The sequence below is a fragment of the Ascaphus truei genome, chromosome 4, assembly GCF_040206685.1.
Source record: "Ascaphus truei isolate aAscTru1 chromosome 4, aAscTru1.hap1, whole genome shotgun sequence".
Taxonomy (NCBI): Eukaryota; Metazoa; Chordata; class Amphibia; order Anura; family Ascaphidae; genus Ascaphus; species Ascaphus truei.
Window position 1 is genome coordinate 386,432,156 of NC_134486.1, and position 15,585 is coordinate 386,447,740.

Consider the following 15,585-nt stretch of genomic DNA (forward strand, 5'->3'; position numbering starts at 1 on the left):
AACGATTTATTAATATAAACCAAGCTGTCGTTTTGCTACACTCGAGAGTTTGTATTATGTTAGGAAACTGAAATAAATCAATAACACAGCATAAATGGGGACGGACGCTATTGGACAAATACCATTATAATATTCATTTTTAAGTGATGTCATTTGTTTTATAAATACATTTTTTAATGTGTCCCGGTTTTTACTTTTGAAAATCTGGTCGCCCGAGCTTCCAAGCAAGTGACCCTTTCTGATTAACACAGTAACATGTGCCATGTACTATATGCAAAGATCATATTAGGAATACAATGTGTATTTGGGGATTTATTAATATATACTTGCATATACACACAATATAAGTGGGGTTAAATCACCCCTATCCAGATGTTCATTATCACATCAGTCCCGACCATCAGCTACTGGCAGAAATAGGTTTAGTTACAGATGGTTTTAATAGGACACGGACATAAAAACAGGTGCAGCACATTGCTTTACATGCCTTCTCAAGCAGCAAAGGGGTTAATTGGCATTGCAGGCCCCTTGCACAGCAGAGGGGTTAATAAGCGCTGGTACTCAACTGCACTGAAATCAGCACTTTTGCAAAGAGGGGCAGAGATGATGTCATCAGAAGGCTGGGCTGAATCACGCTTCAGTTTCTCCTACACAGCTGAAACTGAAGCAAGCCGCTGCTAAGGGTGTGACTTGCACAATAACCCTTATCTGCATATGAGGCAGGTCTGCCTACAAAAACAGCACCCTGCTCGGGACTCCCTTTTCATTTGCCTCCCATGTGTTCCCTTTGTCTTCCTTTGTGACGTCACGGTGGGAGGCGTCTGTCTGCTTGCTATCCCGGCTCGCTGTCACTGTCAGACAATTCCAACGCTGAAGAAGGAGCGGGGCAGGGAGTGCTCCGGCTCAGCGATGGCCACCAGCCTGTGTGCCATCCTGAGACAAGCCCTCATACCTCGCTGTAGCAAGCCTGTTCTACAGAAGAAGCACTGTACAGTCCCACAGCCGGGCTGCTGCTGAGAGCCTATACACAGCTATGTGGATTCACAGGAGCATGAGCTAGTAGTACCCAGTGTGGTGTCTTGGTGCGGTGTCCCCGGCTCTCTGTTCGCTGAATAGGAACTAACCATGGGGGCTGCCTGTGATGGGGAAGTCTGCAGCACACGCTGCCGTCGCAGCCTCTTGTTTTCGGAGGCCAGTAGGATATCTGTGGTTACGGTCTGCTTTCTGACTGTAAGTATGATCATTGCTGCTCTGCGGTCCCATCTAAATGCTGTCGCCTACCTGTGTCTTACTGTCAGTTACTATAACCTAATCCTGGCCGCACCATTGTTAGGTCTAGTTTTTCTATGCCACCCTAATGGACGTATGTTTCGTTTAATTTATACAGCGCCACAGCTTACGCAGCTCTTTACAAAATGACAAAGGGACATTAAGTGCAAACAATGGGGATACGCGTGGCAGGTAAATGATATCATAGAGGCAAAGGGATGCCCTGCCCCGGAGAGCTTACAATCTAAGTATCCCATCGCTGCGGTACCAGCAGCACATACTTTGCATGATTAGAATTTGTAACCCTCTTGCTGCCACTGGAACTATGAATCAATTGCTATTTCTTAGCATCATTTCTACTTTTCTGTCCTGCCCCTTTGCTGCCCGGCGTGCTAGTAAAACACGGCTTAACGTGATCATTTCTATTTTCCTCTGCCACCTTGTTTTCTCTGCCGGAAGGAGCAGGGATGCATTGCACAGCAAGGCTTACTGCTCTGGGCAACGAAAGGGTTCGCTTATTTGCTTGCGGATGGTATAGAAACATATGCAATGACCTTGCTGGCCACTCCGGCACTAAAGGAGTTTATCCCCACTATTACTAAGCCTTTGTGAACACACAAGTTCCTGGTAGTCTCATCTGTATCCGGCATGTGTTATTGACTCTGTTCTACCAGCTGGCAGGTTGGACAAGATGCTCCTGTGGCTGAACTGGATTGTATCCAGACCACCGGTAACAGAACTGCCGGCTATTCCACCCCAATGGAAGATGCTTCCTAGTCTCTATGTTGGCAGAGGGAAGATAGGACTATTATGTAAAGAATGTTGCCCTTGTAGTTTAACCCCTTCTCTGCCAGAAGCTCTTACAAATGCATTGCCACGAAATGGTTTGCTAGTGAACAAGTGAAGGCACTGGTCTCTGACCTGATTTTGATACTGCTTAAGCAACGTGGCACGCACCTTGGCGTAATGAAAAAAACAAATAGACTACATTTTATCCAGGCAATTATTGTTATTCTGTGCAGAAAAAGCATGGGCAATAACGTTGGGCTATTTTCATATCAAGAGCTGCTTAGACCTATGGGGTTTATGTATTAAGTGCAGGAAACTGATATTTTGGTGCATGTCCAACTCCATTTCAATTGCTCTTGTGTTTGCACCTATATCCATCTGCACCAGTTGGCGCACAGAAATGAACTGGGCTTGGCATCCATGTTTGTTAAATGATGGAGATTTCCCTTTTCTCCACCCTTTTTTTTTTCCTGGATCCCTCACCTTCCTACAAAATGTAAATAAAATCCAAGTGATTAAAAAAAAATTTTTTTTTTAAATCCGTCAGGTTTAACTTGACGTAAATCCTAAAAAGACTAATATTGTTTTTGCAGAATGAAGTCTCTTTGCATCAGCACCCAGATGTATTTGAAGCAGTGCGGATGTTTCATTGTATACTGTAGGTTAACACAATGTATTATTTTCACGTAATAAGTTATATTACGCTAATAATTGATATTTAAGAACACTAGCTATAAAAAAAAAATATAATACACCATTCTGTTTTAATTCCCATTGTTACAATTAGGTATTCAGTATGGTGATGCGCGTCAAAGTGAATTTCAAACAACAAATGATGCGTCGTATATATGAAGTCCTCATACAAACAATGCAGATTTTCTGAATATTTGTTACTTTTTTGTACTGAAATTTTGACAGGGAAAACAAATGACTGTATAATTTTAGTACATACTGTATGCACCATGGTCACATGAGGCCAAGAGTCTATAAAATGATGGGTGCCACCCTTCTCGGTGTGCTCTTTACTGCACGTCCGCTAATGCTCCCCATGTGCATTAGTTTTGCAGTCTGGCAGTGTATTTGGCTGTGTACACATAGGGCATTATTTTATATTGTCCAACGCAACTGTTCCGAAGGGTGTGGGGAGGTTGTCCAAAAATCCATATTGAAGAGCTTCGTGATTTACACCTGAAAAACGGCTGCTTCGGACTGTGTAGAACAGTGGTTTCCAACCTTTTTTGGGGGTTAAGGAACCCCAAGTGAAATTCTGAGGAACCCCAACCCTCTCTAATAGCACCCCTGTGATCAGATGCATTGTAAATTCTTCTGTATTTGATACTATTTTCAAATGACCAGAAAATTGCAGGGGATGCCCGGGGGGAACCCACGGGTTCATAGTAACCCTGCTTGGAAAACACTCGTGTAGAATAACCCACACGGAAGCAAAGTACTGGAGCAAAAGTGAAAGGCAAAACTGGGAAGTGTTTCACTAGCTTACAAAGAAAGGGTGAAGTTGGTTTGCGTTGTCATAACAGACAAAGTAGAGCTCCAATTGGATGTAGCCAACTACATTAGTAATGGAAACTTGAGGCGTTACCTGTAGTAACACAAAGATACATTCCCTGTTGATTTAACACTCTCTATGGGCTTGGCTTGTCAGGCTTGGTTGTTGCAGTGGGAGGGAGCTTCCCCTTACCCAGATTAATGTATGAGTCACTATTGACTGTTGGACCTTTGGAGTGCTGAGTTCTAAGGGTTAATGACGTAAGACAACTGCTTGTTGTATTAAGTGAATAATACTTAATTTCCAGTGATCGTACACGCAGCACTGTGCATTAACGTTTCCAAGCATGTTGCGGCCCCAAAGAAATAACGATCTCGTTGTTCATAATAGAGACGCCGGCAGATCGTGATTCACCCAATGGCACAGCAATATGATATTAGGACGCCAACAATATTTACATGCTCCAAAGGCAATGACTGTTCACTTTAAATAGTCTAGTAATACCCCTTCATCTACTTGCTGGTACAGTTGCGGCAGGGCTGAGTCTAACACTCACCCGGTTTGTCCCGCAGCTGCTTCCCGGCTGGCGCCGAACTTGCCCACACGCCAGCCGGAGCTCCTCCTGACGTCCTCTCCCCCTCGCGTCCTCTTCGTCTCCGGGTCCCCCTTTCCCTTCCCACACACACCCGCTACCCCGCTCCACCTTCGGGGAGCCCTGGGCACGCGCGCCATGTGCGCACGCACCCTTTGCAACGTGACCGCGCATCAGTGACGCGTGGCACGCGTTAAAAAAAAACCTTGCGTCTTCACGCGGTTTGCGTGGCGGCCGCTGTAGACTCAGCTGTGCCGCCACTGTAAGTGTTGGAGAATTTTAGTCCCCGTGTTGATCCTGATGGAAGTGTAATTCCTTGGTGCTGGGTAGGTTGCATCTTCAGGTATCGAACTAAATGAACTGCGTTCTTAAAAACTTCATAGGGACGTGTCTAATTTTCTAGACATTGAATTCCCATTGTGTATTTAGCAGACCATTTGAATGCATGGATTTTGATTAGCACACATTGTAATCTGCACACAGATATAAATAATATATGAATATTGTCACTCGAGTCCAGATCCGTTTATAGGGCAATTAGTTCTACTTCAAGCAGGAGACATCCTAGGTATGTACATGGGTGCACTCTGCTAACAAGAGGTTTCTCTGAACTGTGTGACTGATTATATTTTTGTAGGTTAACCCTAACATCAGAAAAGTCGATTTGATTGTGACCTATAATACTTAAAGCACCCTTATTTCATCTTTATTCTAGCACTATTACCAATAATTGTATAATCACTGTGTGGAGTTTCTAATGGTTCTTTTGGAGAAAACAAAGTGCCAGGATTGTGTTCCATTGAGTTTACCCCACAAAAGTATTTCTGTATATGATTTTTTTTTTTCTGAGTTGGCCTTGATTATAAACTATATTTGTGTTCGTTAACTATCCACTCACGGTTACCTGAGATCACCAGGAATTCTTAAAATACAGTTTCTTGCCTTTTGTGAATTAGAAGTGATTTGCGTGTATATATATAAAATTGAAAATGATATGGTGAATTGTTGTGATGAAATGTTTTTCTACTGTTCTTTTACTTAAGGACAGAAGCTGCAGTAGCTGCAAAGTAACACTGTGACTTTGCATACCATGATTGATCCATTTCAAACATGTACAGTAAACAGATTTCTTTGCGCCACTAACAGCCGAAAACCCCCATTCAAGTCAATGGTTTTTTTTTATCCAATCGGATCCATATTAATTAGCCCCTAAGTAGTCCATGCCTACGGTGATGTGATCCTGATTTCACTGTAGGAACGTAGTTGGAAGGTAGGCATTGAGAATATTAATGGGCACAGTGATTGGATTTTATTAAATAGGTTATCCTTTTTAAATATGAATATGCATTTAAATTAGTTTCATTAAGGTGACATTTTATTATCCTTTCATATGGCCTTAACTGGAACTTTATCTTTTTATGACTCGCCCTTTCACTTAAGGCAGGGGTTCTCAAGTGCCCAACTCCCTCCAACAGGTCAGGTTTTCAGGATATCCCAGCTTCAGCACAGGTGGCTCAGTCGAAGACTGCATCACCTATACTGAATCTGGGATATCCTTAAAACCTGTTCTGTTAGGTGGAGGGGGTGGGGGGGGGGCAGAGTCTTGAGGACAGGAGTTGAAGAGCCCGACATTAAGGCATTGCTGTCTAATGCATGACAGACCACTCCACCAGTGAATTATTTATTTTATATTAAATGTGCCACTCCAATATAGTAACATTTTATTACAGCTGCATTCATGTAAAAACACACATCCTTCTCCACGAGTTTTAACATCTGCAGTATATTAGAATTTAAGATGTGTTTAATAGCTTGGCAAGTTCAAAAGCCAGAGGAGTGTTCTGCACACATACTAAAGTAATCAGGACTGTGCTATGAAGGAGACTTTCAGTGGCAGACTGGCCTGGTTGGCAAGGTACAATTGCCCCATATGCTGCCTGTTAATTACTTGGGCCAATGTTTAGGCAACAAATCCTCCCCCCCCCCTCCCATCCCTACAAGCTGCAACTGTCCCAGGCTCGTAGCACGGAGAGGAGGAAGAGGATTCAGGTGTTGGGAGAGACGGGCTAAGGCGTGGGGTGAGTCACAGGACACCTGGAAGAGAAACACTCATGGACTATAGAGAGACCAAGCGATAGGAGTGAGTCAGTGAGACATTACATATGGACAGGGGAGACACCATCAGACACATGGCAGAGAGAAATCGAATAAGGATGAGACATACAGTAAAGCACATGGTAGAGAGACCGGTTCAAGGGAGAGAGACATGATGAGAAATAGGCTTAGATATTTGAAGGAGACGTACTGTACTGTACTGCATAGGGGTATTCTAGATGCAAAGAGAGCCCTCTCATCCTTCATACTCCAAGCAATCTGTTTACAGTATCTGAGCTACTCCACACATATATGTGCGTTCCATCTACCTAACTTCAGAATTGTATGTATTTCTTTCCAAGGGCTGCTGCTTCAAGGGCCAGTAGGCTGTGTTTGTTCCTTGGGGTAACATTGGCCTGTGGTGCCTTTTTGTAAGAGTCCATGCAAGAGAAGAAGGGGAAACTGCTGGATATATTTGTGATGAAAGTGGAAGTAATGGCTATGTCCCATATTTGCTGTAAAGATACATTTAATAAACATACACCCATTTGGTGGTGTAATACACGGCAAATGTCCTTGTACTTTCCAACGATGATTGTTGTAGTTACTGTAAATGTCGAATGCATGTAATAAAAGAGAAAGCACACATAACAAAATATTGTAGGTAAATGTAACAGACAGACAACAAATAATAAATAAGAAAAAATGGGGTAAACTAAGAAGCCTCAGAGACAAAACCGGTGATTGATACTGAATAAAAAACACATTTATTGATAAATAAAACAAATGGAAGCTAAGTCCATACAAAAATCCAATAGTACTCTGCTGCACTAGGAGAACGCCCTACTAACTGGACGGAAGATGTTAGTAGGCTGTGGATAATGTCAGTGAGTATCCCCTCTCACTCGTGGCACGTCTGCTACCGGATGGTTGCCGTCACCAGACTCTCCACCGGTCCCTGGTATACACCGCTGATGGTCCTCGGCGTTCGATGTCTCTCACGCCGTGCAGCAACGAGTCCGTGCGTGAGAGGCATCGAAGCAGACGTGCCAAATACATTTTGGTAAAAACTTCAATAGAACTTTTAAGCTCAATAAATGTGGGCGAAACTGTTGCGCGAGCCTTATTTAGTAGAGTAGTTCTCGCCTATATACCATGTGGAGAAGATTGCCCTTTGGGAAGATACCTGTTGGGCTGGTGTGAATGTAATGTCTTATTTCCCAGGTATCTCAGGTTTGTTAACAGGACTCTCTCGGTTTCCTTCTCTGATAAACTAGACAAATATGTTGTGAATTCACATGGAATAAAGTGCAAATTTCACCGCTTCGGGAACCTGGGTGAAATATGTTGCATATCTCTAGCAACTATCCACATTTCTACCCTTTTTAAAAAAAACTTATGCAAACCCTAATACATATAACATTCCTGTGCAAAGAACTACGGTGGAATTATCATTTTGACGCGGCATTTATGAAATCCCTAATTATTTACCAATATCTGTTCCCCTTTACCGCCAGCAAAAAGCAGCAATGAAAGCAGCTGCAGCCACTTAAGTGGGTGTGATTTACTGTCAGAACAAGACCCGGTCTAGTTTTGCATTGTCTCTAAATGTCTGCAAAATACAGGTGCGCCTGCTGGCAATAATGCTTTCCGTCTGCCAACATTTCTGATTTGTGCTATTAGAGAGAGAATTATGTGATTATGCCAATTATTGTGGTGGAACGGACTGAAATCCATTTCTGTGAAATGTTTCTGGCCCCTTTAGCACTGAAATGCTTAGAACATTAGTGGGCAACAGTGGGCCCACATCAGACCCTGGGGGGGGGGGGGGTGGGCTTCATCTGTAGCCCTCAACCATTTACAACCCTAGCAGCCCCCTCTCGCGTTCTCCGCCGTGCAGAGGGAGGGGAGCTGTTGCTGGGGTGGATCGCCGTTTCATCTCATTCCCTGTGCTGTCGAATGATCAGTGCCAATCACTAATTCCCAGTGTAAGGCTGCGGCCATAGCGCGCGCGCGCAACGGAGCGCAAGTAGACGCACGCGCGGAGCGCAAGTAGGCGCGTGCTTGTTGCCTGAGCGAATGTGGACTCGGATCACTTGACAGGGAGGTGTGGCCGTGACGTCACAAGGCTGGTTAGCCCTGATTGGCTCAAACGCAACCGTGGCGCAAAAAAATCTATAATTTTTTGTCTGCTCAAAATCCTGCTCAAAGTGACAGCATGGCCGGACGGGTGCACTTCCATGCATTTGTTCGTGCTGCGCCGTCGCGTGCACTATGCCCGCAGCCAAATCACCTCCGTTTTGGCAATAACTTCAAGAGGGACTTCTTTTGTAAAAGTTTAGGTACTGGTTTAACACAACAGTGTAAAAACAAACGAACTGGTCTGTCTCCATTTGTTTTTCCACTGTTGTGTTGAACCAGTACCTGAACTTTTATGTAAAGCAAAAGCTTTTACAAAAGAAAAGTCCCTCTTGAAGTTATTGCCAAAACGGAGGTGATTTGTCTGCAAAAGATACCGTTACGTGCCTGGTATAGGCACTTTTAAGTAAGTGCATATATTACCGCCTTTCTGTACTGATACTAGTATGTGAACGTACTTCACTATATTGCCTTTTTTTCTCACGTCTTTTTCATATAACGAGGAGCGCTGAACATCGGGAACATTTTTGCTGCTGCTGGGAATTGGGAACAATTCAACTGTTCAAACTGCACCGCATCATTATATCTCTAAGGGTTTGGACTCTATAGTTTTAGAGCGCTTCCTATTACTGTTTTTTACTATGTCCGCAGCCCAAGGGGAGGAGTGGAACAGTATTCATCAGTGTGCCGGCATTAAGGCACTGACTGCAGGGGAGAAGCTGTTACTCACGGCTGCATTGTCCCTTCTGTCTGGGCGCCATATATGTGGGTAATGTGCGACCCTTTAGAGCAGGGGAGCGCAATCTTTTTTTCCCTGCTGCCACCCTCTGCGCGCCCCCACTCAGCTCGGCTCCGGAGTCTGGGCGTCATGACGTCACATGACCCCGCAGTGGCGTTTGACACAGTTTACAGAGGCCTTCGCCGCTTCCCCGGCACTTAATTTAAGTGCCTTTGGGAAGCGCGCGGGGCCTCTGTAAACCCCGCACCCCACACAGACAATCTCTGGGGGTGTGCCCCCCAGTTTGCGCACCCCTGCTTTAGAGGAATCCAAGAGCTGCACATGTTGCCTACGTACCACCGTGTTAGACGGTTAAGTTCTGGGGGATATGCTCAGCGTTGTACAGCATTCGAGTTTTAGCAGTACATTGACGAGGAGGAATCTTGGCAATACTAGGGAGGAAGAAGCGACAAAGTTTAGCCATGCCGTGAATGGGAGGAGTCAAATGTCACTCCTAGGCACAACGTGCTTTGGCGACAGGATAGGTGGTAGTACCGTTTACTGTGATGGAAAAAGCGGAGCGCCATCCACGAGGATATAACCAGGAGGCAATCATAGAGATGATACCTAAGGCCAAAAGAGTTGATGAGGTCACCAAGTGATAGTGTGTAGAGAGAGAAAAGGAGAGGTCTCAGAACAGAGCCCTGAGGTACGCCAACAGGAGACAAAGGCATGTTCGAAATAGAGATCGAAAATGTGCGATGGGAGGGCTATGATGAGAACCAGGATAGAGCTTTGTTGCGGATACCAAAAGAGTTTCGAATATGAAGGAGTGATCAACAGTAGTGAAGGCAGCAGAGAGATCGAGTAGGATCAGTAGGGAAAATGGCCATGGGATTTTTCTTCATGTAGATCATTGACTACTTTAGTGACCACAGTCTCTGAGTGACTGCTAAAACTAAATTGTAAAGGGTCCAGGAGGTCATGAGAATTAAGAAAGTTTACTACATGGGAGAACACGAGACGTTCTAGCAGTTTAGAAAGATACAGGGCGGTAGATTTTGAGAATAGGTGTCACCCCGTGCTTAAAGGAAGAAGGGAAAATGCCAGAGGACAAGGAGGTGTTAAAGTTCTGGGTGAGAGTGGTGACTAAGACAGGAGAAAGTTCTGTTAAGGTGTGAGGGGATGGGACTGAGGGAGGGGACATGTGGGAGCGAGAGTAGCGTCACCCACTTATAAGAAAAGGCATCCAGAGTGGAAGAAGGCGGTTTAGGTAGAATCAGAGGTGAAGGGGAGGGATCTCCTTTGTGGAGGGCATCCACCTTGCTTTATGGTGGTCCCCACACATATTTATACATGTGGAGAGACATCTGGAAAATAACTGAATTTGAATATACAAATGATATTTAAATTGACATATTTCCCAGGTATCTTAGGTGTTTTCATAGTATCTCTCCCTATGTTGTATGAAGGAGTGTTTCACTCACTCTCGCTCCCCTAAAAACGCAAACAAGTAATAGTCTTTTTAAGATGCAGTGCTGCTTTAAATTGGGTGTATCCTTTGAAGACCAGTTGGACCACACATCCCTTTTAACAAATCACGTAGTTCCATATCTACTTGATTTTAGTACAGCAGATAAATTCACAGCAAGAAACAATTTTCCAGCTTATAACCTCGCTGAGTGTTCTGTTGCAACATCCAATGGTTAGGGAAGGACAAACAGTGTTCTGAGCTGGTGTTGTAACAGCAACTTCAGATATGTAGAACAATGGCATCTTGTTAAAGAGCATGAAAAATGTCCAGGAAGAGTCCAAGTAAGGAAATGCACGGAATGTGCAATGTTCTCAGTTATTACTCATGCTAGCATTGCTACAGACTTCAAGGGATCTTGCTCTGTTTTTTTCTAATAATACTGATGTGAAAATAAATGTGAACGATTATCTATGCAAAAATGAAAAAAAAAAACCTGTATGCAATTTTTTTCCCTACTAATTGCATAATTCATAAACATTTCCGTGTGATAGTTACCTCGATTTGGCACATTCTCAGTTGAAGTAACCCCTCTTTGTTTCGGTTTTGGACCACTATTCTCTGCATCCTATAGACCAAGGGTGCTTAAACCCACCAAACAGGTCAGGTTTTCAGGATATCTGTGCTTCAGTACAGGTAGCTCCAACAGTCCCTGCTTCAGCACAGGTGGCTCAATCAGAGGCTCAGTTGACTGAGCCTCTGATTGAGCCACCTGTGCTGAAGCTGGAATATCCTGAAAACTTGACTTGTTGGGGGGGGGGGGGCTTGAGGATGGATGTGTGTGTGTGTGTGTGTATGTGTGTGTGTATGTGTGTGTGTGTGTATCCTATGCATTGTTACCTTTTTCCATTTTCCTGATGGTTGTTTTTTAGGGGTTTCTGCATTCCAGTTAGACAAACATGCCACAAACACAACCAAATCCCTTTGATCACACTGAAGCCGTCTAAATAATATTTTGTCTACTTCTATCATTTTTTCACAGTAAATAAGCAGGTTCTCATGCTGCATATCGGGAGTAAACCGCATAATATAAACCCGTGGATGCTACTTGCCAAGTAAAACACATTTACACAATAGGTTCTCACATCCCCTCTGTTGCTGGGAGATTCTTCCTACATGTTTTATTATTTATGAACAAAATGTATCAAAATGCGATTTGAGGAATATGACCCGGTGAGCAAAGCAGAGTAACAGCTGCAGTACAGTACAGTCTGTGTCTGGCCTCACACAGGCACATTGCTCTGCATTGTGAATCACCCTCTGCCCATGTCCTGCACGGACTCTTTGTAGAATTAAGAAACACCGGGATATCAGGGATGACTGTCTCTGCACAAGTGACAACATTAATAAGCAGCAGTACCTATTTAGTCATAGGGATGAAGCGTGGCATCGTGTAAATGGGATTATTGAAGAGCACATAATGAGCTAATTGGGGAGGTTTCTATGTAATGATATTTGGCTGTAAGAACATTCAGCTAGTCATCCTGCCACCGCTGTAAGTACATTCCAAGCACATGTTCTTACATACTGTACATATCACACGGGTGTAATTAACTTTCAGAAAATAAAGGTGGTTAATTAGATTTATTTATCTTGGTCCATGTGATATACACCCTAAAAAAGGTCCGATTAAGTGATGTTCAGTATATTTAACCTGATATATATACTGTATATATATATATATATATATATATATATATATATATATATATATATATATATATATATATATATATATATATATATAACACGAAAGAAGCCTGCAACAGACCATAAATAAAAAGTGCTAAAGCCAGTAAGGTAAAGTGTCGAGTCAACTCTACTGGCGGTGCTAGGGATAATAAATATGTGAAAACTGAAACAAAGAAAAAAGAATCCCAAATGTAGCTCTCTAGCATACAAAAATATCAAAATGTATTCAGCACATATAACAAATAACAATAAAAAGGTCCGCAATGTCCACAAGGCGGATGTAATACTGAACACTAAAAAAGTAAGTAAGCAATAGGCTGCAAATAGCTATATGTACACATGCAACAAATCCTGATCTAGCTAGCATAGTAACAGGTATCTAACGTGTAGAAACAAGGAGATGGATAAGTACTAAATAAGCTAAAGGTAGCCATATAAGCAAAAATCCGAAATCCCAAATTGAGAGACAGACATCCTAATCCTAAAGTGTGGAGGCAAGGATTTAGCCTCCTAACACTTGGACCGGCCGGTCAGAAGTTCTAATAGTAATAGCCCTAAAGGTAAATTGCATGTAACAATGGATGCAAGAACATAACACAATGGCAGTAGTGCCCGTTGAATTAGCACACACACAGTAGGGCAGCAGAGCTAAAGACAGATGTCAACAAACCAATGCTGAAGCAAAAAAATACTTAGCACAAATCCAAGGGGTGTGACCGAACCTCTACAACTGGAGGGATGGTAGTCGGTTCAGAGGAGTTCAGTCGCCACAGTGCGCACGCTCCATGAGCAATAATGGCGCCCAACTTGAAACTGCAGCAGGAAGAGGTAGAGCAGTTTGGGACACCACCGGATCCTAGACAGACAAGAGAGCCCCATTTTATTTAACAAATCATTTTTTTTTTGCAACTGTAATTGCCCCTAATTTAATCATGCAGCAGAAATGACATTGAGTATTTTCTAGCTCTAAAAATTTCATGCATGTGGACCATCTAACAATTATTTATTTATTTTTTAAATAAAAAGCATTTTTGTATTGAAATTTGTCATTAACAATCAAATATGGTAAGACTTGAAAACGTAAGGGGGCTGAATACTGATGCAACCAGAACATTTCATGTTGTACATTTCTTCCCCCTCATATAACAGTGCGCAGTTTAACCTCCTCCTCAGGTAACAATGCGCAGTTTAACCTCCTCCTCAGGTAACAATGCGCAGTTTAACCTCCTTCTCCTCAGGTAACAATGCGCAGTTTAACCTCCTCAGGTAACAATGCGCAGTTTAACCTCCTCCTCCTCAGGTAACAATGCGCAGTTTAACCTCATCCTCAGATAACAGTGCGCAGTTTAACCACGGCAGCTTTGTAGCTTTGAATAAAAAAAAAGGTTAGGAGGTGAATACTTGTGCCACACACGCACGCACGCACGCACGCACACACACACACACACACACACACAATTATTACCTCCTAACTGAAGCGTTATGTCACATTAACTTGAATGGGCCTTAATGCTTCGCCAATGAGTCAATAATTACTTCACACTGAATCGGAAATTCATCTCCAAGCAAATTAATGGGGCTAAAATCTTCTACATAACGGGGAAGACAGCTTCATCTAAACTAAATAGGGGTAAATAGTGCAGACAGGAGTACCCATCGGGCTATTCATTAACCTGCGATAGAGCCTGCCTGTAATTTCGATGGGAGTTTTAGTGTGGTGCTGCTCCGGTTGGCACGGTCACAGCCTAATGAATAACTCCCATCAGGCATAATATTGGCATCTGAACTGAAACTAATGCTTTCAGAGGATATTGAATAAATCCTGCAGTAGACTCGTGTGGTACATTGTGTCTTTATATCTTTGCAGGGTCAGGCTGAACCTTTCTATTTTTCTATCGGTTGTTTTATGGCATACAGCAGCAGCGGTGCTCATCCCCAGTCCTCAACAGGTCAGGTTTTCAGGATACCCCAGCTTTAGCACAGGTGACTCAATCAGTCCTTGCTTCAGCACAGGTGGCTTAGTCAAAGACTGATTGAGCCACCTGTGCTGAAGCTGGGATGTCCTGAAAACCTGACCCATTGGTGGGGGGGGGGGGGGGGGACTTGAGGACTGGAGTTGAGCACCCCCTGGCTTACATTATAGCTTTGTGGCGGAAGAGCAATGAATTGCACTGTTTGGCACATCTAATAATGTAGATAAGTTCAATTTGTTATTGTAAAACAAAAACCTAAAAAAAACTACCGTTTCCATTGCGCGGTTCTGTAGCAAACCCGCTTACTCCGGCAGACACTGTACGGAGTGTTCTAAAAGAAACGGAGTGTCCTTAACAGTAACCGATCGGCCTTGTGTGTTTCTGGGTTCCGATTCCAGCCTGCAACATTTCTAAAAACTTCACAGCTATTAGTTGCATTCTCTACCGATTGGCAAATTAGGTAATCATACTGCTAACGTAAACATACAGAGCTGCTTAGGGAATCCGCTCCTAACCATTCTGTTAGCTAAATATTGTTATTGTCTTCCCCTTTTAAACAAATGTGATAATACTTGAAGCAAACGTTTGGCTGTGTTGGGATTATTGGGAAATTAAGAATTTTCTTATTATCACAGTTTTTGGATTGGGTAGTAGCCCTCAAGGAAAGGTTTATGCGCACTGTTACCCACCGTGCCCTTCTTAGCCAAAAAACAGTAGGGGAGGGGGACCAGGGGAGTTTACACGTTCAAACTTCTTTAAAAGCCGTGATCACAGAAAAGAGAGTCGTAAGAGGAAATCAGACTATTCCCACGTGTCTGCTTCCCATGTTTACACATTCATTTACTGATCGGTAGCTAATTGTTAAAAAAAAAAAAACTGTTAATCATCTAGATTAAACTATTTAAACATGTCCCTATTGTGTGTTCATTTTAATCCTAAAAGGGACTACACCTTCAAGTGCAAACTAGTATAATGGTTCAAGTTCATGTTTAATTCTGTTTACCAAGTACATAATGTGTCTGTGTAATGTCAAAATGACTTCTCTCAATTTAAATCTATTTTTTTCCATTGTGTTTTGTTATATTCTTTAAATAACTATTATAGTGTTAAATATAACAGACGTTGGTAATTGTGATATGCACATAGGTATTGTCACAGCATCGCCAATCCACTAAACCCCATTAACGTTCCTTGTCAAAGTTAGACTTGGGGTCCTATGCAGACCCTGAAATAGGTCTTTTGTGGTGTCTGGATTAGAAATTGGCAAATGTCTCCAAATTCGGC

At 43.0% G+C, this 15,585-nt stretch overlaps 1 protein-coding gene across 1 annotated transcript in view; it reads left to right on the forward strand.

Moving 5' to 3' along the window:
• Nucleotides 1-726: 726 nt before the first annotated feature.
• Nucleotides 727-15,585, forward strand: part of TNFRSF21 (TNF receptor superfamily member 21) — a 99,150-nt gene continuing 84,291 nt past the window's right edge. The window contains exon 1 of the mRNA XM_075598499.1: nt 727-1,230. Coding sequence (XP_075454614.1) covers nt 1,126-1,230 — 105 coding nt within the window. The 5' untranslated portion in view covers nt 727-1,125. The remainder of the gene's footprint in view (nt 1,231-15,585) is intronic.